Source organism: Ovis aries, chromosome 1 (genome assembly GCF_016772045.2).
Source record: "Ovis aries strain OAR_USU_Benz2616 breed Rambouillet chromosome 1, ARS-UI_Ramb_v3.0, whole genome shotgun sequence".
NCBI lineage: Eukaryota > Metazoa > Chordata > Mammalia > Artiodactyla > Bovidae > Ovis > Ovis aries.
This window is the reverse complement of record NC_056054.1, coordinates 273630040-273654408: the sequence shown is the minus strand read 5'-3', so window position 1 is coordinate 273654408 and position 24369 is coordinate 273630040. Positions and strand designations below refer to the sequence as shown.

The 24369-nt window shown below is 40.7% G+C and overlaps 2 protein-coding genes across 8 annotated transcripts in view; one reads left to right on the top strand and one right to left on the bottom strand.

The window, feature by feature from the left end:
* BTD (biotinidase) overlaps positions 1-629 on the bottom strand; it is a 59313-nt gene extending 58684 nt beyond the window's left edge. Inside the window, exon 1 of one of the 2 annotated variants that reach the window (XM_042238630.2) lies at positions 432-629. The gene's annotated coding sequence lies outside the window, so the exon portion shown is untranslated. Of the gene's footprint in view, positions 1-231; positions 360-431 lie in introns of those variants that run through there. The other variant, XM_027961923.2, reaches the window with a different exon arrangement.
* The window catches only part of HACL1 (2-hydroxyacyl-CoA lyase 1), a 47178-nt gene continuing 23224 nt past the window's right edge, over positions 416-24369 (top strand). For 2 of the 6 annotated variants that reach the window (XR_009595850.1, XM_004003415.5), the window contains exons 1-12: positions 416-590; positions 779-883; positions 3042-3082; positions 8175-8255; positions 9664-9736; positions 11644-11721; positions 12536-12630; positions 14482-14594; positions 15963-16098; positions 21262-21367; positions 23100-23183; positions 24112-24213. Coding sequence is in view for 3 of the 6 variants with exons in the window: in XM_004003415.5 (XP_004003464.2) it covers positions 501-590; positions 779-883; positions 3042-3082; positions 8175-8255; positions 9664-9736; positions 11644-11721; positions 12536-12630; positions 14482-14594; positions 15963-16098; positions 21262-21367; positions 23100-23183; positions 24112-24213 (1104 nt within the window). In the remaining 3 variants the exon portion in view is untranslated. The remainder of the gene's footprint in view (positions 591-778; positions 884-3041; positions 3083-8174; positions 8256-9663; positions 9737-11643; positions 11722-12535; positions 12631-14481; positions 14595-15962; positions 16099-21261; positions 21368-23099; positions 23184-24111; positions 24214-24369) is intronic. The other 4 variants (XR_009595852.1, XM_015092713.4, XR_009595851.1 and 1 more) reach the window with 2 other exon arrangements.

Genomic DNA, 24369 nt, shown 5'->3' with positions numbered 1-24369 from the left:
CGGCCCCGCCCAGGCCCCCCTTCCGCCCAGCTCTGCGCAGGCGCCACCCGCCCTGCCGCGTTACGAAAAGGCTGTGGGGCGGGGCCGCAAGCGCGTGTCACGCCCCCTTCTGCCGCGGCCCCGCCCCTGCCCCCCCTCCGCTCAGACTCTGCGCAGGCGCCACCCGTCCTTCCCCGTTTCGAAAAGGCTCTAGGTGGTGGGCTGAGGCCCCAGAGCCCACTGCCCACCCACCTCTCACGCGCTCGGCGGAGGCCTCCGCCTCCTCCTGACGCTCCCCGGGTTCGTGAGGAGCGGGCTGGGGAGAAGGGCCGGCCCTGACAGGAGAGAGTGTTTACCCGGCGCCTCAGCGCCAGTGGGCTGGCTGCAGCCCCGCCCCTCCCCCCTTTAAAGGTGCCGATCGCTCCCCTCCTCCCTCAGAGGAGCGGCCTCACGGTTGGTGTCCTCAGCGGCTGGCTTGACAGGGTGATTCCGCGCTAGCCTGCTGTCCGCTGCGGTGGGAGATGTCGGAAAGTAACCTGGCGGCGCGCAGTGACGGGCTCGAGGGGCAGGTGTCCGGGGCGCGAGTCATCGCCCAGGCCCTGAAAACCCAGGTGTGAGGCCTGCCCGCTGCAGAGAGCCCTACGGAAGCCGACGGGGCCGCCGCGTTGTCTTGGAAACGGGAAAGCGGCGGGATGGGGAGGTGGGCAGAAGGGAGGTTTGCGGGAGGTTTTCTTTTTACCGCCTCGGAAGGGCGGGCTGGGGTCCCGGCCTCATTCCTCTGCTTTTGGCCACCCCCCAGGACGTGAATTACATGTTCGGCATCGTAGGCATCCCGGTGACCGAAATCGCCCTTGCTGCGCAGGAGGTGGGCATCAGATACATCGGGATGAGGAATGAGCAGGCAGTAAGTATGGACTCAGAGCCCAGCGCGTTCTCGGGAATGAGTAACAGTGATGACAGATAGTTCACTGCAGACTGTAGCTGCTTACCGCTCACTCCTGTAATACCTTAGGCTTATCAATCACAACGCTCCTGGGAGGCAAGACCGATTGTTAATCGTCACTGCACATGAGAACAGTGAGGCTCCAGTTAAAAATAAATAAATGTGAAGTAAAATTATTAAAAGAGAGACCCACCCCCCCATCCCCCCCCTCCCCACTACGCACACACAGAAGTGAAGAAACGTGCTCAAGGAGACAGCTGGTATGAGCGGAACCAGGATTTGAACCCAGGTGTTCTCGCTCTGGAGTCCTTGCTCTTACAACTACCAAATATGGAACTCTGCCAAGTCTACAGAGTGTCAGAATCGGAAGGGACAGTTACCTCGTCTGAATCGTGGCCCCCTGTGCTTCATTCCTATAACTAGCTATTGTTATGTGTCTGTTTCTGTGTATTATTTGCCTCGTCTGACTTCCCTATCAGGCTGTACATATTTCTTCTTCGCACATCTGTATCCCCAGTTTATCCGTGGGGCCTGCCTATGATAGTACCTGCAACATGAGTGGGGAAAGGTCACGTCTCAGGTTGTGTAGTAGGTGGCTCTGCAAGGTGACAGGCATCACAAATGATAACGCTGCAGCTGAACTCCAGAGATGTCCCAAGACCCCGGCCAGTGCTCATTCAACCTCATCACATTGCCACCCTTCTTAGAGGCTTATTTGGAAGCCCAAGAAAGGAAGTTTTGTCAACCCCATCTCATTTCTTCCTAAAGGGCGTTTAGCATTTTCCCAGGTTATCTTGTGTTTAGCACCTTCCCCCTCTTTCTGTAATGAGCTGAAGTGCAGTTTAAAAATAAAAACATGCTGCTGCTGCTAAGTCACTTCAGTCGTGTCCAACTCTGTGCGACCCCATCGACGGCAGCCCACCAGGCTCCTCTGTCCCTGGGATTCTCCAGGCAAGAGTACTGGAGTGGGTTGTCATTGCCTTCTCCAAGACTAACCATGTGAAAGGCCATAAAGGAAATTTCAACCCATCTCCAAGCAAGGATTGAAAATATATAGTATGTGTGACCGGACCATGTGGAAATAAACTGGAATTTAACAACAGGAAGATGGAAAATCCCCAAACATTTGAAAATTCAATGCATTGTAAATATTTGAAAAGATTAATTAAAATCAAGAAACTTCACAACAGATTAAGAATAAAAGAGAAAAAAAATACAAATTACCAGTATCAGGGATGAAGAGGGAGATGTCACCATGAACCCTAACTAACCAGTGGGATGAAGAAGAAATCCCAATGGAAAATGGAAAACATTTTGAATTGAATGATGATGAGAAAATGAGATCTCAAACATGTGAACTACAGCTAAGCAGCTCTTAGAGAAAATAGTTTTAAATGAATCTCTTAGTAAAGAAGATAAAAAATCAGTGCTCTGAACATGCATTTTAAGAAGCTAGAAAAAGGATACCAAAGTAAATCCAGACTGAAAGTAGTAAAATGTTAAACACGAGAGTGGAAATCAGTGGAGGAGAGAACAAAGGAACAGTAGAGAAAAAGCCGCAGATCCAAAAGGACAATATGGTAAATCTCTAGCAAGACTGATAAAGAATAAAACATAAAAAGCACAAATTATCAATGTTAGGAATAAAAAAGAGGGCATTCTATTGATCCTGCAGATGTTTAAGCAATTATAAGATGATATTTATCTTTCGCTTTTCACTTTCATGCATTGGAGAAGGAAATGGCAACCCACTCCAGTATTCTTGCCTGGAGAATCCCAGGGACGGCAGAGCCTGGTGGGCTGCCGTCTCTGGGGTCGCACAGAGTCGGACACAACTGAAGCAACTTAGCAGCAGTAGCAGCAAGATGGCATTATGAATAAACTAGATGATATGGACAAATTCCTTGAAAAACTAAATATCAGATTTAGATTCTTAACTGATTATCTGAAATGTACAGATAGAAGATTACTTGTTAAAAGGAAAAAGTATTCCATTTTCCCCTTATTGAGAGTAAATTATTACATACATACTTTATACATATATAATACTTATTACTTAATATGATTTAATACTATAAAAGTTCCAAAATGCCTAAGTCCCAGTGTTTTTTCTTTGTAGGCTTGCTATGCTGCCTCTGCAGTTGGATATCTGACAGGCAGGTAAGCTCAAGTCTATGTTTTATTTTAGCTTCTTTATTAAACTTGAGTTGTAATTAACATTTAGTATTAAATGAGTTTTAGGTATCCAACATAGTGATTTGATATTTTTATACATTATGAAATGGTAACCACAGTAAAACCAGCTCCCATCTGTTACCATACAAAGTTGTTACATACAGTGTTATTAACTGTGTTCTCTATGCTGTATATTTCATCCCAATGACTTACTTATTATATAGCTGGCAGTTTGTACCTCTTAATCCCCTCCACCAATTTTATCCATTTCTCTACCCACCTGCCCTGTAGCAGCCACCAGTTTTTCCTCTGTGTCTATGAGTCTGTTTCGTTTGTTCATTGCTTTGTTTTTGAGAGTCCACATATAAGTAAATTATATGGTCTTTGATTTTCTCTGACTTATTTCACTAAGCATAATATCCTCCGAGTTTATGCATGTTGCCACAAAGATTTCATTCATAAGATTTCATTCTTTTTTATTGATAATATTTCATTGTGTGTATGTGTGTGTGTGTGTGTATACACACACATCTTCTTCATTCATTCATCCATGTATGGACAGTGATGTTGCTTCTGTATAATGACTATTGTAAATAGTGCTGCATGAACCTAGGTAAATGTATCTTTTGGAATTAGTGTTTGTGTTTTCTTTTGACAAATATCCAGGACGGAATTGCTGGATTGTATGATAGTTATATTTTTAGTTTTTTGAGGAGCCTCCACGTTGTTTTTCATAGTGGCTGCACCAATTTAAAGGCTGTCTTAAATGGAGGTTCCTAAGAAGTTACTTTATAAATTGAAACTGGTAAGCTGAATTCTATGGAGATACCATTTTGTCAAGTGCTTTAAGCTTAGAAAGTCATCTAGGGTGAAGCATTCAAGTTCAACTTAAAAAATTTGAGCAGAACACTTCATTTCAGCATTACTTTCTGTCAAAGACCAATTTACGTTATATATTTACTTGTTAAGAAATTTTTAAAAACCACTTTTTTTTACATACAAAAGTACACTGAGCAGTCAAAAATTTGCTTCTGTATGCAATCACCTTGATTTAGCCCAAATATCAGTTCAGTTCAGTTCGGTCGCTCAGTCGTGCCCAGTTCTTTGCGACACCATGAATCGCAGCACGCCAGGCCTCCCTGTCCATCACCAACTCCCGGACTTCACTCGGATTCACATCCATCGAGTCAGTGATGCCATCCAGCCATCTCATCCTGGGTCGCCCCTTCTCCTCCTGCCCCCAATCCCTCCCAGCATCAGAGTCTTTTCCAATGAGTCAACTCTTCGCATGAGGTGGCCAAAGTACTGGAGTTTCAGCTTTAGCATCATTCCTTCCAAAGAAATCCTAGGGCTGATCTCATTCAGAATGGACTGGTTGGATCTCCTTGCAGCCCAAGGGACTCTCAAGAGTCTTCTCCAACACCACAGGTCAAAAGCATCGATTCTTCGGCGCTCAGCCTTCCTCACAGTCCCACTCTCACATCCATACATGACTACTGCAAAAACCATAGCCTTGACTAGACGGACCTTAGTTGGCAAAGTAACATCTCTGCTTTTGAATATGCTGTCTAGGTTGGTCATAGCTTTTCTTCCAAGGAGTAAGCGTCTTTTAATTTCATGGCTGCAATCACCATCTACAGTGATTTTGGAGCCCCAAAAGATAAAGTCTGACACTGTTTCCACTGTTTCCCATCTATTTCCCATGAAGTGATGGGACTGGATGCCATGGTCTTCGTTTTCTGAATGTTGAGCTTTATGCCAACTTTTTCACTCTCCTCTTTCACTTTCATCAAGAGGCTTTTTAGTTCCTCTTCACTTTCTGCCGTAAGGGTGGTGTCATCTGCATATTTGAGGTTATTGATATTTCTCCCTGCAATCTTGATTCCAGCTTGTGTTTCTTCCAGTCCAGTGTTTCTCATGATGTACTCTGCATAGAAGTTAAATAAGCAGGGTGACAATATACAGCCTTGACGTACTCCTTTTCCTATTTGGAGCCAGTCTGTTGTTCCATGTCCAGTTCTAACTGTTGCTTCCTGACCTGCATACAGATTTCTCAAGAGGCAGGTCAGGTGGTCTGTATTCCCATCTCTTTCAGAATTTTCCACAGTTTCTTGTGATCCACACAGTCAAAGGCTTTGGCATAGTCAATAAAGCAGAAATAGATGTTTTTCTGGAACTCTCTTGCTTTTTCCATGATCCAGCGGATGTTGGCAATTTGATCTCTGGTTCCTCTGCCTTGTCTAAAACCAGCTTGAACATCAGGAAGTTCACGGTTCATGTATTGCTGAAGCCTGGCTTGGAGAATTAAAAGTTGGCTTAAAGCTCAACATTCAGAAAATGAAGATCATGGCATCTGGTCCCATCACTTCATGGCAAATAGATGGGGAAACAGCAGAAACAGTGTCAGACTTTATTTTTGGGGGCTCCAAAATCACTGCAGATGGTGATTGCAGCCATGAAATTAAAAGACGCTTACTCCTTGGAAGAAAAGTTATGACCAACCTAGATAGCATATTCGAAAGCAGAGACGTTACTTTGCCAACTAAGGTCCGTCTAGTCACGCCTATGGTTTTTCCTGTGGTCATGTATGGATGTGAGATTTGGACTGTGAAGAAGGCTGAGTGCCGAAGAATTGATGCTTTTGAGCTGTGGTGTTGGAGAAGACTCTTGAGAGTCCCTTGGACTGCAGGAAGATCCAACCAGTCCATTCTGAATGAGATCAGCCCTAGGATTTCTTTGGAAGGAATGATGCTAAAGCTGAAACTCCAGTACTTTGGCCACCTCATGCGAAGAGTTGACTCATTGGAAAAGACTCTGATGCTGGGAGGGATTGGGGGCAGGAGGAGAAAAGGATGACAGAGGATGAGATGGCTGGATGGCATCATGGACTCGATGGACGTGAGTCTGAGTGAGCTCCGGGAGATGGTGATGGACAGGGAGGCCTGGCGTGCTGCGATTCATGGGGTCGCAAAGAGTTGGGCACGACTGAGCGACTGAACTGATCTGAACTTACTAGCATGTGAGATGAGTACAATTGTGCGGTACTTTGAGCATTCTTTGGCATTGCCTTTCTTTGGAATTGGAATGAAAACTGACCTTTTCCAGTCCTGTGGCCACTGCTAAGTTTTCCAAATTTGCTGGCATATTGAGTGCAGCACTGTCACAGCATCATCTTTCAGGATTTGAAATAGCTCAACTGGAATGCCATCACCTCCACTACCTTTGTTTGTAGTGATGCTTTCTAAGGCTCATTTGAGTTTACGTTCCAGGATGTCTGGCTCTAGATGAGTCATCACACCATCGTGATTATCCAGGTCGTGAAGATTTTTTTTGTATAGATCTTCTGTGTATTCTTGCCACCTCTTGTTAATATCTTCTGCTTCTGTTAGGTCCATACCATCTATGTCCTTTATCGAGCCCATCTTTGCATGAAATGTTCCCTTGGTATCTCTAATTTTCTTGAAGAGATCTCTAGTCTTTCCCATTCTGTTGTTTTCCTCTATTTCTTTGCATTGATAGCTGAAGAAGGCTTTCTTATCTCTTCTTGCTATTCTTTGGAACTCTGCATTCAGATGCTTATAACTTTCCTTGTCTCCTTTCCTTTTCACTTCTCTTCTTTTCACAGCTATTTGTAAGGCCTCCCCAGACAGCCATTTTGCTTTTTTGCATTTCTTTTCCTTGGGGATGGTCTTCATCCCTGTCTCCTGTACAATGTCACGAACCTCATTCCATAATTCATCAGGCACTCTATCTATCAGATCTAGGCCCTTAAATCTATTTCTCACTTCCACTGTATAATCATAAGGGATTTGATTTAGGTCATACCTGAATGATCTAGCGGTTTTCCCTACTTTCTTCAATTTCAGTCTGAATTTGGTAATAAGGAGTTCATGATCTGAGCCACAGTCAGCTCCTGGTCTTATTTTTGTTGACTGTATAGACCTTCTCCATCTTTGGGTGCAAAGAATATAATCAGTCTGATTTCAGTGTTGACCATCTGGTGATGTCCATGTGTAGAGTCTTCTCTTGTGTTGTTGGAAGAGGATGTTTGCTATGACCAGTGCATTCTCTTGGCAAAACTCTACTTGTCTTTGCCCTGCTTCATTCCGCATTCCAAGGCCAAATTTGCCTGTTACTCCAGGTGTTTCTTGACTTCCTACTTTTGCATTCCAGTCCCCTATAATGAAAAGGACATCTGTTTTGGGTGTTAGTTCTAAAAGGTCTTGTAGGTCTTCATAGAACCGTTTAACTTCAGTTTCTTCAGCATTACTGGTTGGGGCATAAGCTCGGATTACCGTGATACTGAATGGTTTGCCTTCAAGACAAACAGAGATCATTCTGTCATTTTGAGATTGCATCCAAGTACTGCATTTTGGACTCTTTTGTTGACCATGATGGCTACTCCATTTCTTCTGAGGGATTCCTGCCCACAGTAGTAGATATAATGGTCATCTGAGTTAAATTCACCCATTCCAGTCTATTTTAGTTTACTGATTCCTAGAATATCGACGTTCACTCTTGCCATCTCTTGTTTGACCACTTCCAATTTGCCTTGATTCATGGACCTGACATTCCAGGTTCCTGTGCAATACTGCTCTTTACAGCATCAGACCTTGCTTCTATCACCAGTCACATCCACAGCTGGGTATTGTTTTTGCTTTGGCTCCATCCCTTCATTCTTTCTGGAGTTATTTCTCCACTGATCTCCAGTAGCATATTGGGCACCTACTGACCTGGGGAGTTCCTCTTTCGGTATCCTATCATTTTGCCTTTTCATACTGTTCATGGGGTTCTCAAGGCAAGAATATTGAAGTGGTTTGCCATTCCCTTCTCCAATGGACCACATTCTGTCCAAATATAGTAGGAGCAAAATATGAAAAGTTTAGTGAAATACAATGTGAGGATGGTAAATACCTTATACCTTGCATGAAGGCTCATATAATTTTTTAAAAAAAACTAATTCAAAAAGTTTGAAGACCTTTGAAGTCCCAGAAGATTACATTCCACCCTAAAGCAGCGTGAATCAACTAGGGCACCCGACCTGCTTTTAATGTAGTCAATTCTGTTTTGCTTTCAGGCCAGGAGTCTGCCTTGTTGTTTCTGGCCCCGGTCTCATCCACGGTTTGGGCGGTATGGCAAATGCAAACATGAACTGTTGGTAATTAGATTATTATTACTGAGAACACGTTCTTGAAAATATCAACACATGATTCTATCCAGTGGAGAACTGGTGCTCTGTGGTGGGAAGACGGGGGGGTCATGTGCTTGAGGGAATGACTTAGTGAAAAACTAAGCACAGTGTTAGGAAGAAAATTAGAAAAACATCAACAACTCTTTTACCTAAAGAAAAACACTTAATATTTTGGAATGAATATGTGTATATTCCATATCTATATATGTACGTGAATGTGTATATGTCTCTTTAAGTGAAGAATTATTTATTAAAGATCCCAGCTCAGTATGCAAGAATGTATTTAATTTTTCACCTTGTCTTGCATAACCAGCAAGACAGTTGAAATCATATTTATTGAGTTGGTTTTATAAACAGATTAGTTGCTCTTGCCCTTAATCCTGGTTCTTAATCTCTGATTCTTTACCAGTACAGTCATGTTAAAGGGGGCTGTGTCTTTTTCCTTTTTAATAGTTTAATTCATATTGATTTGCTTTTGGCCATGTTGGGTCTTTGTTTCTGAGTGGGCTTCTCTCTAGTGGTGGCGAGCAGGGGCTACTCTAGTTGCGGTGGGCGGGTTCTCATTGCGCTGGCTTCCCTTGTTGGGGAGTACAGGCTCTAGGGCACGTGGATTCAGTAGGTGCAGCACATCTGCTCAGTAGTTGGGGCTTCCGGGCTCTAGCGCACAGGCTCAGTGGTTGTGACACACAGGCTTAGCTGCTCCGCGGCATGCAAGATCTCCCTAGGTCAGGGGTCACACCTGCGTCTCCTGCATTGGCAGGAGGATTCTTTACCACTGAGCCGCCAGGGAAGCCCAAGGGGACTATATTCTGTTCAATTCATACAATGTTTAAATTTCCCATGGGAAGGGCATTATTTTCTTTCTTGCCATGTGTTTCTTTCAGGTCCTTCTTTGCTTTCTTCCTACACTTTCTTATCAACGTCAATGTCTCGTAATTTTTAAGTAACTTTAGCTTTGCTATCTTTTATTCCTCCCCGAGAATTTTATTGCTGAGGCATTTTTCTCATCATTCTGCCATTTCCAAATAGACTTAGTTAGGAAAGTATGGGAAAAAAATGTTCCCTTCTCTTAATCTCAAGAATAATAGGAGCAGCATAACAATTCATTTTATATCATCGCCTCCCAGAGGTTTTAGCATCAGTATCCAGAAGAGGCAGAGGAGAGAGGGGTATGGAGAAAAAATATTTACTATAAATTTCAGACTTTTCTGAAATTGAGGAAGTGTTTTCTCAGACCAAGATGTTTCCTAAATCTTTTTAAATTGACAGTTTTTTAAGAGAAAATGTAATTCTTTCTTTTTCTTTAACATTCACTGAGTGTTTTCTATTCTCTGGGCACTTGTTGTAATTCTCTTTCAAAAAATTAATATTTCAGGCCCTTGATTGTGATTGGTGGTTCCTCTGAAAGAAGTCAGGAAACAATGGGAGCCTTCCAGGAGTTTCCTCAGGTACCCGTCTCTAAGATCTTCCCTCTGTCAGTCAGTTCAGTTCAGTCGCTCAGTGGTGTCTGACTCTTTGTGACCCCATGAATCGCAACATGCCAGGCCACCCTGTCCATCACCAACTCCCAGAGTTCACTCAGACTCACATCCATCGAGTCAGTGATGCCATCCAGCCATCTCATCCTCTGTCGTCCTTTTCTCCTCCTGCCCCCAATCCCTCCCAGCATCACAGTCTTTTCCAGTGAGTCAACTCTTCGCATGAGGTGGCCAAAGTACTGGAGCTTCAGCTTTAGCATCATTCCTTCCAAAGAACACCCAGGGCTGATCTCCTTCAGAATGGATTGGTTGGATCTCCTTGCAGTCCAGGGGACTCTCAAGAGTCATCTCCAACACCACAGTTCAAAAGCATCAATTCTTCGGCACTCAGCCTTCTTCACAGTCCAACTCTCACATCCATACATGACCACAGGAAAAACCGTAGGCGTGACCAGACGGACCTTAGTCGGCAAAGTAATGTCTCTGCTTTTGAATATGCTATCTAGGTTGGTCATAACTTTTCTTCCAAGGAATAAGTGTCTTTTAATTTCATGGCTGAGGTCACCATCTGCAGTGATTTCGGAGCCCAAAAAAATAAAGTCTGACACTGTTTCCACTGTTTCCCCATCTATTTGCCATGAAGTGATGGGACCAGATGCCATGATCTTTGTTTTCTGAATGTTGAGCTTTAAGCCAGCTTTTTCACTTAGTATAATTATACTCCATTAAGATTTATGGAGAAGAAATTAAAACTCCTATCTGCAAAATAAAAACATAAAATAGAAATACCTGAGATAACTTAAAGGTGATTTTCCTCAACTACAGGAAACTCTCCATGTGAGTGTTAAGAAAGCTTAGGCTCTACTTAGCAATCTTCCAAGAAAGATAACCTTTTTGACAGAAATTTAAACTCTGAAAATAAGTTCTTTAAAGAATCAAGAAAATGCAGAAATAAAAATGATTTGGGACTGTCAGACTTTGAGGAAGAGAAAAGTTGAAAGGAAAAATCCTGCTCACACCTGCGGGACTAAAACTACCAACTGTTCTATAGATTTTATACCAAAAAGTACTAAGAGAGACAGTTTCTATACAGTGCTTCAAAGTACACTAAACAGTGAAAAATTAGCAACACTGAATCTATGACAAACAGCATAGCACAAAACATACAAATGGAAACTGGCAGAAATGTAAAAATAGATTATCATTATTATAATGAGATAGAACAGATAAAGTTGTGTATCCCTGGATGTAGAATTTCTGGGTCCAAGGATATTCTTACTTACATTTTTAGGAGATATTGTCAACTTCTCTCCCCATTTACTTTCTCACCACAGTTTATGACTGTTATTACCTAACTTTTTCATTTTTGCCAATCTGAGAAATGAAAATGGTGTCTTGTTTTGATTTTCTTCCTAAATTGTACCAAGGCAGATGTTTGGTTGTACTTTGCAGAGGCTTTTAAGAAACAATCCAGATAATGCATTTTTCTCCATCTTGCCTCTAAACATAATAGAATGTAGTGTCTTAACACGGAGAAGGCAACGGCACCCCACTCCAGTACTCTTGCCTGGAAAATCCCATGGACTGAGGAGCCGGGTAGGCTCCAGTCCATAGGGTCACGAAGAGTCGGACCCGACTGAGCGACTTCCCTTTCACTTGCATGCACTGGAGAAGGAAATGGCAACCCACTCCAGTGTTCTTGCCTGGAGAATCCCAGGGACAGGGGAGCGTCGTAGGCTACCGTCTATGGGGTCGCACGGAGTTGGACACGACTGAAGTGACTTAGCAGCAGCAGCAGTGACTTAACATTTCGTCTTCTTTCAGAAGAGTAATTTGATACATGCACTTATTTTAAGTGACTTTTTTTTCACGTATAGGTTGAAGCTTGTAGACTATATAGCAAGTTCTCTGCCCGGCCAAGTAGCATAGAAGCTATTCCCTCTATTATCGAAAAGGTAAAGTATTTAATTACAAGCTCTCCAGGTCCACTGGTTTTTCTCAGTTGCTTACACGTGTGTTACTTTTATTCTCAATAGAGAGAGTAAAAATTTGGAATATATCAGGCAGTTAACAATGATATTGATAAATAGCTACATACATTTTAATATTCACTGTCCTTAATTTAATTAAAGAACCAGATAAAAGAAATTTTTTGGAAGAATTTTTTCCTGTACTTTAGTTTTTAATTTTTTAAAATTATGGAAAAGTAAAAAGAAAGATAAAATGAAACCCTGAGTGCCCTTTCTTCTTATACTTCTGTAAGATTATTTTTGAAAATTAGTACTAATGCATGTAAGACCATTTCTTAGTTGATTAAGCAGTGTATTAATAAATTGTGTGATTTTACATTTAAGCTGTTTCAAAAGCCATGTGTTAACAGAACCCATTTGACACAGGTTACAGCATCATAGTTTCTGAAATCTTTGGCAAATCATTAAGATTAGAAAGCAGGTGAAAGTACATGTTACAAAAACTTGGCAGGCAGAACCTAGTGGATAATTTCTAGGACTGAAGCGTAGTGAAAAATGAATTTTAAAGCCCTAAGTGAGTACTTTCGTATCTCTCCCCTTTGAAACAAAAATATGGAATCAATACAGTGCATTTCAATTTTAATTAAAATTGCTTATTTCTAAGGATGTTGCATCAACTAAGGATGTCGAGAAAAATTAAAATAGTATTCATTTCACAATTTTAAATTATCTTTGAGTAGGATGTGATAATGAGGATTGAGATTTTTTAAATGTTTTCTTCCATTTGTGATGAACTTAGGCAGTGAGAAGCAGTATTTATGGTCGTCCAGGTGCTTGCTATGTCGACATACCTGCAGATTTCGTGAACCTCCAGGTGAATGTGAATTCTATAAAGTGAGTAATAGTTAATTGGAGTTCTTTCTCAATTATGTTACCATAAGCTTACCTTTTTCGGAGAAGGCACTGGCACCCCACTCCAGTACTCTTGCCTGGAAAATCCCATGGACGGAGGAGCCTGGTAGGCTGCAGTCCGTGGGGTCGCTAAGAGTCAGACACGACTGAGTGACTTCCCTTTCACTTTCCAGTTTCATTCATTGAAGAAGGAAATGGCAACCCACTCCAGTACTCTTGCCTGGAGAATCCCAGGGACGGAGGAGCCTGATGGGCTGCCGTCTATGGGGTCGCAGAGTTGGACGTGACTGAAGCGACTTAGCAGCAGCAGCAGCAGCAAGCTTACCTTTTTAAAAGAATTTACCTAGCAGCTTATAAATTACAATTTTCACTTGTCTTAGCTTTTGCAGATTTGGTGATTAAAATGAATCCTGGCCAAAGGGCTTAATTCTCTTAATTAAAATTGTATTATTTAAGAATTACCTTGGAGTTTAAATACTAAGTCAGTTATTTGGAGCTTCCCAAACTCCTCATTTGAAATTATTCTTCCAGTAGACATAAAAATTTAATCCTCATGTAGTATGGTTATTTAGAGTCTTATGGTTGGTGTAAATCAAGGGTTGAAGTGACTGTTGAAAAATTACTATAACTCAGCATAAAAAATTTTAATCTGTCTCTGTGATTTAAAAATAGTTCAGCACCAGATGTTACTATGATTTGCCAAGTCCCCTTATTCCATAAATAAACACTGAGTGAACAATAAGTACAACAAACTGGTAAATAAGTCTCCCCTGGTAAGGTTGGCTACTTGGGTTAATGCATCACCCTGAGTACCATTTAGCACATTTCTGCTGTCAAGGACTGGGTGGTCCTCCAGTGACTGCTGAGAGACAGCGGGCATTTCTGTTCACTCAGGATACCAAGTCTGGCTTCCATTTGGGAGAGTCAGACATAAAGGGTGTTGATTTCTTGTAATTCCTGAACATGAAGATCAAAATAAGATTATTGGGTTTGCAGTTTTTGTGAAGACTTGAATGTCCTTTTTGGGTATTATATGCCCAAGTTTTGTACAGTATGATGTTTATTGATTAGGGTAAATGAAATAAAACACTGCGGATTTGGTGTCTAGAAATAACTATGACCATTTTAATATTTATTTTACTAATGCATATTGTGGTACTAAAATGTGGACTTAGTGAGTGGTTACCTTACCTATAGTGAGGTAGGTAAAGCATGGACTTTGGAAACAGAACAACTCACTTCAGCGTAGTTGCCATATGCCATCCAGGGACCCTGAGCAAGTTACTTACTTTCTGAGAAGTTGTTTTTTTCCCCCCACAGTAGTGAAATGGATGTAATGATAATACCTAATCTTATTTTGAAAATTAAATGAAAATACTTGGCATATAGTATTAAGTATTAAATTAGTATTTTTTTTTAATTAGTATTTTTTTAAAATTATTTCAACCACAATAACTACCGCTTCATTGTGAAGTCATTAGCTCTGTTTTCCTGTTAATGATTTGTTTATTTGGCTATTAGATGATCTTAGGGAATAAATTTTGATTTATCAGAATTTATAGATATAATGGTTATATAGGAAAAAGTGTTTATCTTTTAGTTTTTAAATCTTGCTGCTATAATCTACTTTAAAATGGCTTAGGAAGAAATGTATATGGGTGTTTATGTGTATACATGTGAAACAAATGTAAAATATTAGTAGTGGCCTCTACAGGGTGGGTATATGCAGATTAGCACACTATTTTTTTCTACCTTTTTTTGTATTTTATATTTTCACCATAAAAAAAGTTTAAAAATTGGCATCCTTTAATTAACAGAGCTCTTTACTTCCAGGTATGTGGAGTGCTGTATGCCACCTCCTGTTAGTATGGCAGAAACCTCTGCTGTACGCATGGCAGCATCTGTAATCAGGAATGCCAAGCAGCCCCTAGTCATCATTGGGAAAGGTAGCATTGAATGGAACTCTAAATCTTGCTACGCTTTCAAAAGAATGCTGATTCTGTTTAGATCTTGTCTTCATTGTTTGCTTCCCTGACATCTCGGACAATAAAGAATCTGCCTGCAATGCAGGTTTGATCCCTGGGTTGGGAAGGTTCCCTGGAGAAGGAAATGGCAACCCACTCCAGTATTCTTGCCTGGAGAATCCCATGACAGAGGAGCCTGGTGGGTAACAGTCCATGGGGTCCCAAGAGTCAGACACCACTCAGCGGCAACAGCTGGTAGACAGACCTGATCATCGGTAAGTGTGGTGTGTGTAGAGAACTGCAGTGGGTTCTCGGGAGATAGCAACAAGGTTCTTGTGTGGTGATGTGGAAAAACAGTTCAGAAGAGATGATGCTGTAGCTGCCCAGTGGAAAAAGACATGGGTCACTGGTCACGGAGTGAACACAGAGAACCCAGGCAGTCCAGGAAGAGGGAACCGAATGGACCAAGATATTGAGGCAAGAAGGAAAATGCAAGGAAGTGTTCTGGATTTTAAAAAAAGGAAATATTTTTCATCCTGCATGGGTGAGAAAAGATTGTAAGGTATTTTTATAGGGGTGAGCATTACATTGAATCTGAATGTACTACACTATTTGCTTGGATTCAGCAGAGAATTATAAACACTGGATGTAGAGTAATATTTACTAACTCTGAGAAAGAGCATAAAGTTAAATAGCTAAAATGACAGCCTTGGTAACATGAGAAACGAAATCATTTCTGTATCCAAACAGTGAGTTGTTTCCAGTGCCATTGAGGGTGTAAGAGATGGTTATTACTACAGGCACATAATTGTAAATAAACAAATGATGTGACCGCCTCGGATTTAGTCCTGTCGCAGTCACTGGGTTATGGAGCCTACAAAGTGATCTACAGAGCTCTAGAAACTTAGGCTCTTTGTTAGAATTTCCATACATAGACTAGACAATGTGCAGTCCTGGTTGGCTGGTGGTGGGGAGCAAAGTCTTTGCTTTCCCAGCTGCACCTCCCAGTCTGTGTGTTCAGGTAATTGTTAGTAGCAGTAATTCAGTAGGAACATAGCACAGAACCGACAATTAAGAACAACAAGAGTGGAAGGTGCAACTTTTATTTGTGGGTAGACATACTTCAGAATAATTGATACTATTACTTGGCCGAGGGGAGGGAGGAATCAGAACTATTGCCTTCTTAACCATTTTAAAATACCAAAGATAAAAAACCGTAAGTCACCATTTGTTTTGAGTTTAAGCCCTGAGCAGGAGAATCTTTGAGAAGTTCTAAAAGCAATCTCACATGAACTCTTGTAAGTGTCTGGAGCTTAACTGCCTTGTCCAATACATCTGGATTTGCTGTAGGTGCTGCTTATGCGCATGCAGAGGAGAGCATCAGGAAGTTGGTGGAGCAGTGTAAATTGCCGTTTCTGCCCACCCCCATGGGAAAAGGTGTTATCCGTGACAACCATCCAAACTGTGTAGCTGCTGCCAGATCCAGGTATGGGACAACTCCAGATTTTAAATACAATAGCTTGGTGCTGGGGTCCAGCCCCCGCAGGATCCAGGGGAACCCAAAGGAGAAACAGCGTCAGCGAAGAAAATGATTTAGAGAGAGATAAGAATGTTGTAGATAAGAAAAAAGAGGAAAGAAAAAGGCTGATATTCCTTGGTTTACACAGAAAGCTAATAAAGTCTTAGAGGCCCAGGCAGGAAAGTGAATGCAGAGAGCCTCTGTGTTCCAAGGGATCAGCCTGAAAAAGAGAGGGAGGGAGAGGGAGAAAGAAAAAAAGAAAAACATAGGGTGACCAAGCTTCTTCGGTGAGTGAGGCCCATTAGTTTATTTTCAAAAGGGACTTTTATACCTTAACTTGTGCACAGAGGGAAATGAAAGATGCAAAATCATACAGAGTCAGCCCAAACATTACATCTGTTTTGTCTATATCGAAACCAGGATTTTTTTCTGCATACCTTTCCCATAAACAGTGTTGTGTACATTATCTTTTGGCCTTGGAGGCCTGTGAACATTTTATGACCCTCTTTTGATAAAGGCTGCTCAACCAGAAAACTTATTTTCCCTTGAAATGTTTTTTCTTTGTATTTCTAATCTATCTATGTCAGCCTCAGAAAATGCTAAACAGAGTTACATTTCTCACAGAGCAAAGGTACAGTGAGTTACAACAAAGAAAGAACCAGTTAGCTCAAAGGTCCAATGTGGTTAATTTCAAGGCTACACTTGTTTTTCTTACATTCCAACTATGTTAACTAATGCACTCCCAGGTGCACAGTGGATAAGAGATATGGGAACTTAGCAACAAGCATTGCCGCAATAATGAAATCCTACACCAGCCCTACTCTAATAACTTTTAACTCTTTGAAAGGCTCTATGTTTCAGGCTTCCCATGCCTCTCACAGCTGGGAGGCTGTGAACCGTCATATGCGTAGCTGCAAGAGTCTGGATAAACCTGCCAAGCAGGCTAGAATGCTAACAGAGGGGGTTTGAATTGAAATATTCCTCTCATGTCCAGGAGACTTAGTAGCTAGAGCCCTAAGTTGATTTTCTCCAGAGAAAGGTGGTCGGGGATAGCTCTCTGTTAATGTCAGAGGAGTTGGTGAAAGTCATGAAATAATAAAACAGACAGATTCTGGTTTTAGGGTAGATGGTTGAGAAGGGGGGCCCCTCGAGGCCTGATCTTGCCTTTGCCCATCAGGCCTCTTCCTCATGACCTTTGCCATGGGCGGGATTCCCCACGCTGGCTGCTGGCAGCTTGGCACATTTCAGGCTCATTTAAATTAGTTTGTGACTTGAATGAATCTAGTAGAAGTTCTGAAAGAATCATGTATGTTTAAGCGTTCCCGTTTCTTTCTACTTTTCAGCACTTGTAACGCTGTTCTCTACCTTCTGACCCTCATGATTTCAGATGAGAAATCTGTAGTCATTTGAGTCTCTGATCCCCTATATGTGACATTATCTTGTTTTTCTGTGGCTGCATTCAGAATCTGTTTTTTTTATCTTTGGTTCTCAGCAGTTTGATTATGATGTGTTTGGATACTTTTTTTTTTTAATTTATCCTGTTTGAGATTTTCTAATCTTCTTAAATCTATACATTGATGTCTTCACCAAATTTGAAAAGTTTTGACCATTATTTCTTCAAATATGTTTTTCTGCACCAGTATTTTTTTCTGGAGTAACACAAATATCGTTGATATTGTCGCAGAGGTCCCTGAATAAGTGCTTCATTCTTTTTAATCCTTTTATCTTTTTTATATTTCCTCTTTCTCTGCTGAGAACTTTAAAAAGTTATTTATTTATTTATTTATTCATTCACTGATTTGTTTTTGGCTGTTCTGGGTCTTTGTTGCTGCACACAGGCTTTTCTCTAGTTGCAAACCAGCCGGGGCTATGTGGAGCCCAGGCAGTGTGGCTTGCAGGCTCCAGGAGGTGAGGTGTTTGGGCTGAGCAGTTGTGGGCATGGCTTAGTTCCATGGCCTGTGGGATCTTCCCAGACCAGGGATTGAACCCGTGTCTCCTGCATTGGCACATGGGTTCTTAACCATGGGACCTCCAGGAAAGTCCTCTTTGCAGAGAACTTTTATCTTCCCACTTGTTTGAAAAGTATTTTTGTTTACCTTATAAAATATAGTCATAATAGCTGATTCAAAATACGTTTACTAATGGGTCATCAGTACAATTGGTATCTGTTCCTTATATTTTCTTCTGAAATTGGTTATCTTTTGTGTGTGCGTGTTGAGTAATTTTTGATTGTATCCTAGAATTTTGAATACTATGTTGTGAGATTCTAGATCGTATAGAAATCCTCTGTAGAAGGCTGATATTGTTTGTTTGTTTAACAGGCAGTTCGCTCGGTTGGGTTCAGACTGCAGGTCCTGTCTCACTCACTGTGGGCATAGTCCCAGGGTCGGGTAATCTCCAGGCCTCTGCTGTTCTCCTTTGAGGCTGCCCATTCGTGCCCAGCCCATGGGTGAGCTGCAGCCCCCATTCTGGATGTGAACGTGCTGGTTCCTATCCAGAACAAGGGATTTCCTTTCTCTCTTAGGACACAGCCCAAACCCTACTCCCATTTCCCAGAATCCCTGTTCCTTCCCCTTGCTGATACCTTATAGTACCATACAACAGGTGCTGCCTTTGAGACAATGTAGCAGAAAAAAAAAAAAAAAAGATGTAAAAAAAAAGGGACATGCCCCCATACTTTCCACACCACAGGGGCCTCTTTTCCCAGTTCCTCTTGCCTAAAAAACGAAGTTTCTCTTGGGAATTTAGCTGCTTAGGACTGTGGTCCAGTGGTTAATAAGACTGGGTACTTCCAAGCAGGAGGCATGGGTTCGATCCCTGATGAGGGAAGGTTGCGCATGCTGTGCAGTGTGGCTGAAGAAAAAAAGCCAAAAGACTGACCACAGTGCTACTGTGCTGCCCGCAGAGCACAGCTGGGAGAGAGACACAGAGAAAAAGGAAATTACAGAGTTTTTCCTCCATGCTTTCAGGCATTGCGGGTCCCTTTTCCTGATTTTCTGGCCAAAGCACACTTTCTGATAAACCACTTTTTTTTCTTTTAATTTCTTTATTTTGAAATATTATAAATGTACAAATGAAAGAGGAATTTAGTGAATATGATATAACCACCACTCCACTTCATCTAATATTAAGTATGTTGTTGCTTAAGGTTATTCTGAGAAACAAAGTATGACAGATTTGTTTGTAGTCCCTGTGTGTCTTGCCTGATGCCATACATTTCTTCCTCCCTCTCCACAGTCCACCGTTGTGCTACACTTGGTAATTTTCATGTTGTCAGGCACACAGTCAGGTAGCTTTGAGGATTTTTAAAATGTAATGTTTGCTGTTCAGCCTTTAATTTTTCTCATTTAATGCTATTTTAATAGGCTCATAACTGTCCTTTTTTTCATAATAGTATACATTGTGTGGGCTTCCCTGGTCGCTCAGATGGCAAAGAATCTGCCTGTAATGCAGGAGATCCGAGTTTGATCCCTGGGTTGGGAAGATCCCCTAGAGAAGGGAATGGCAATCCATTTCAGTATTCTTGACTGGAAAATTCCATGCACAGAGAGCCTGGTGGGCTACAGTCCATGAAGTCACAAAGAGTACAACATGACTGAGTGACTAACACTCAGTCAAATTAATTATTACACTGTTTTCTTAAAATATGCTTTAACTTGGGTTGAACTGAAGTTTATCTTCATTCTTGTTGAATTTTAAAAAGGTAATATTGATGGTATTAATAATGTAAAAAAGATTGTAAGAGGCTATAAATAATTGTATCAACAATTTTAAGGGTTTTGGAGTATCTATAAGCAAATCTATCTCTCCATTTCCAGTTTTTATGTGTTTGTTAAATTGGACCACAGGACTAAAACAGTATATATAAGGATAGCTTTTTTGACCGTATAGTTAAAATGATAGCTGACTTTCTGTGAAAAATACCATAAACCACTGCAGAAGACAAAAGCGAAAGATTCTCTTTGGGCAAAAGATAAGAAAAAAGGGAAACAAACAGTCAAGAAATAGAAAGAACAAAACCTATGGCAATTATGATAATAAAAATTATCCTGCAAAAAGACGGAGACTTACAATTGGATCAATAATAATGATGGTTATATGTATCATTAGAGCCACATCTAAAAATGATACAATGTAAAAACAAGCAAAGATGTACGAGGTAAACAAAAGGGAAGCAAGAGTTGATAGCTATGTTATTATCAGAGTGGATATCAAAGTAAAAATAAAAAACAAGTTATACTGACAAAAATATTAAGACATTAATATGTAAAACTATTACAAATATACTTGGTGTAATATTTTTTGAAAGCAGTTTGGGAAAGTGAATCAATCATCATAAAAATACCTGCTTCTAGGAATCAATGTGAAGTGGTCAAATAAAGATATGCAACCCAGACTATTAATAACAAAGAAAATATTCAGCAGTTGAGAAGAGATGAAATAAATTTGTGTCCAACAAAATGTGTAGCTTTTAAAATTTGTATTTAAGAATAATAAGAAGGGAAAGCATACGCTAAGCAAAAGTACATTAGTATGTAAGCTCAACTGTATAAAAATATACATGCATGGGAAAAAAAGTGAAAGTAAAAGTCGCTCAGTCGAGTCCTACTTTTTGTGACCCCAAGGACTGTACACTCCATGGGATTCTCCAGGCCAGAACACTGGAGTGGGGAGCCTTTCCCTTCTCCAGGGGATCTTCCCAACCCAGGGGTGGAACCCAGGTCTCCCGCACTGCAGGCAGATTAATGAAAATATACCAGGATATTAATAATAGTTTATATGTTGATAGTAATATTGGGTAATTTTGGCTTTTTCCTTATACTTTACTGTTTTTTCTTGATTATCTACAGTAGACTTGTAAAATTTTTCTAATGATGAAAAAGTAATAAATGCTATATAGTATGGTAGTATTTTCTGCTTATGTCAACTTTTATATTACCATTTAAATAGGATGACTTCATAAATTATTTCAGTTTGAAAGATCAAATTTACCATTTAAACCCATTCTGAGGAGCAGGGCAAACTCCAAATTATTTAGACTTTTCCAGATACTTTAGAAATTAATTTTAGAATAATTCAAATAAGAATGTAAATATACTTTTTGTTATATCAGATTTTTCTTTTTAATAGGGCTTTGCAATTTGCTGATGTAATTGTATTACTTGGTGCCAGATTAAATTGGATTTTGCATTTTGGACTGCCTCCAAGGTATCAGCCAGATGTGAAGTTTATCCAGGTACTCAAAGAGGAGAGATTTAAAGTCAAAGCTCTGTGTCCTGTATTGTTCTCTCAGCATTACCAGCTCTGCTTTCTTCTTGACTTTCATAAAGAACCATTTCTCTTTTTACTTAGGTAGAATTTTATAAATTGTCTAGCATAATTGCAGGTACCAAAGTGAGCTACCTTTTCAAGCCTGTGAAATATAATGTTTCACTTTGCTTCTAACCGGAAAACCTTTGAAAATCAAGTTTTAAATAGTTTGAAAAGCACAATTTACCTCTTCTTCAGAGTTAAAGGTAGACAAAAGAGTTTCAAGTAGGAGGTAAATTAGAACAAAACATTCAGCACTATTAGGAATTGAGTTGTTTCTTTAGATTCCCAAACTTTCAAACACCCTTTGGTTAGAAACCTCTAAACAGTGGTGCAAATATGTCATTAAACAATGTTTGAAATAAGCTTTTGTATCTTTGACTTCCCTGGTGGCTCAGGCGGTAGAGCCTCTGTCTGCAATGTGGGAGACCTGGGTTCAAGCCCTGGGTCAGGAAGATCCCCTGGAGAAGGAAATGGCAATCCACTCCAGTACTATTGCCTGGAAAATCCCATGGACAGAGGAGCCTAGTAGGCTACAGTCTATGGGGTCGCAAAGAGTCGAACACGACTGAGTGACTTCACTTTCACTTTCTCTATATCTTTATGACCTTTATAAACTGGTTTCCCTACTGGTAGAAAAACCAGTACTGGTGTGTGTACAAACCTGTTTGCCCTACATAGATTGTATAAAGACCTTGCTACAATGCTGTCTTCCCCCTGTTTACCTTTTACTTCCTAAGTCAACTGCTAGCAGGAACCATTGAAAACTAAAGCCACAGACAAGCAAAACTCGGGTTGTACTGGAAGATGCTGCCACCTCTTGATTACAGAATAGAGTCCATCCTGAGTTACTTCTCAGAAAGCTGTCTTCACTGACCCATGGCCATCCAGAAATGGAGCAGAATTCCGAGTAAACAGGGCATAGTCGTGCTTTTCCTGGATTGTTGTTCAGCCACTCAGTCATGTCTGACTCTTTGTGACTCCACTGGACTGCAGCACGCCAGGCTTCCCTGTCCTTCGCTATCTCCTGGAATCTGCTCAAACTCGTGTGCGTTGAGTTGGTAACGCCATCCAACCTCTCATCCTCTGTCACCCCTTCTCCTCCCGCGCTCAGCCTTTCCCAACCTTTTCCAATGAGTGGCTCTCAAAATGTGGTTCCCGGACCAGCAATTTCAGCACCCCTGGGAAGTCTGTTAGGAATGCACATTTTGGGGCCCCACCCTAAACCTCTTGAGAAAAACTCTGAGGTGGATTCTTGCAGTCTCTGGTTTAACAAGCCTACCAGGTGGTTCTGATACATGTTCAAATTTGAGAACTCCTGCTCTGGATAGGAATTCTAGTGTAATTAAGTATTCAAAACTATTATTAAGTATTCAAAACTATAATCGATCAACTCAAATGTGTTCCTGTGAGTATAGTGGAATAATACCGAAGTTCTACAGAGTAGATTTTAAGATGAGGGAAGTTAGTGAGGTTTCTATACTAGCCGTGATACTCATATAGTTCATGTATTTTTACTTTTATTAAGGAACTTCTTGAAAATCAAATCTTAATCATATGCTTATGTGTCACATGCACAGTCCATTTATTCAGTCTTGATTCTTTAATTATTCTTAAGAATAAACATGGCTTGTTCTTTAGCCTTGCCTCTTTTTTAGGTTGATATCTGTGCAGAAGAATTGGGGAATAATGTAAGGCCTGCTGTGACCTTGCTTGGAGACATAAATGCTGTCACTAAACAGGTGAGAGCTTTCGCCCAGGTTCTAGTTTATGTGGCTTGGTCTTAACTGAAGTCAGTTCTTGAAAATGTTTCACTTGGTAACAGGTCTTTTAATATCTTAAATAAAATTTATGATAGAAAGCTATTCTTAAATATAACTATAGAACTTGGTAAATCCAACTCCTTATATATAGATCATTTGTATGTGAGTAAGTTAAGCATTTTTTAAATGAGTGACAATTTAAAGGCATTTGTTTGGCAAACTGATCCAGCTATCTGAAAGATTATTATACAGCTTCTGGAGGAACTGAACTTAGAGCCAAGAAATGGCTTTACCTACTGGAAAAAATTCTAGCTTAGTGTTTCTTTTGGCAATAAAGATATTTTTACTCTTCAAGCTGTTACTAGTGACTTATCCAGATTCTTATTATTTATATATAATTTATACATTTCACTGTGACAGGAGATAACATATAGCATACTTATCACTTGGCTTTGGATATAAATTAGCATCATAGTCATCGTTACACAAAATTAGGGTGTGATCCCCAACCACATATTAAAACACTCGAGAATTTGATCTGTATCATGGGAATCCCTAGGTATTAGGGCTCTGAACCTTCTTGCCCAGGTTCTTTGACTTTCCTTCTAGTGTCAAACATAGAGGAGGACTTATGAACACCCCTGCCTGTGATGTGTGCTTGGGGTATCACTTCTGTTTTGTTATGGGATCCCAGCTTCTGGCAGAGATTGTCACTGAACTAAGCAGAGGCTTTCTGTGGTACTTGTCTATCTTCTATCAGTCGTTTACTGCCAAGAGGAAAAACAGAATGTGAGTGATGTGAAGGGCAGGCTAGTGTAGCTATGTTGTCTTCTTTAGAAGAGATTTTTATGCTAATATGATTTAAGCTTATTTTTAAGAAGGAAAGAAAAAGTTTCTCTTTTTTTAGCTTTTAGAACAATTTGATAAAACACCATGGCAGTATCCTCCTGAGAGCGAGTGGTGGAAAGTTCTGAGAGAAAAAATGAAGAGCAATGAAGCTTTATCCAAGGTAATACGGGACCCACTGAAATTCAAGAACGCTGCAGGTCCAAAGTTGTTAGTTCTGTCATAGCATGCGTCCATACGCATCCCTAAAATCACCGTGCATAAGATACACACACACACACACATTCATGTATGTATTATGATAAATACAGCACCTGAG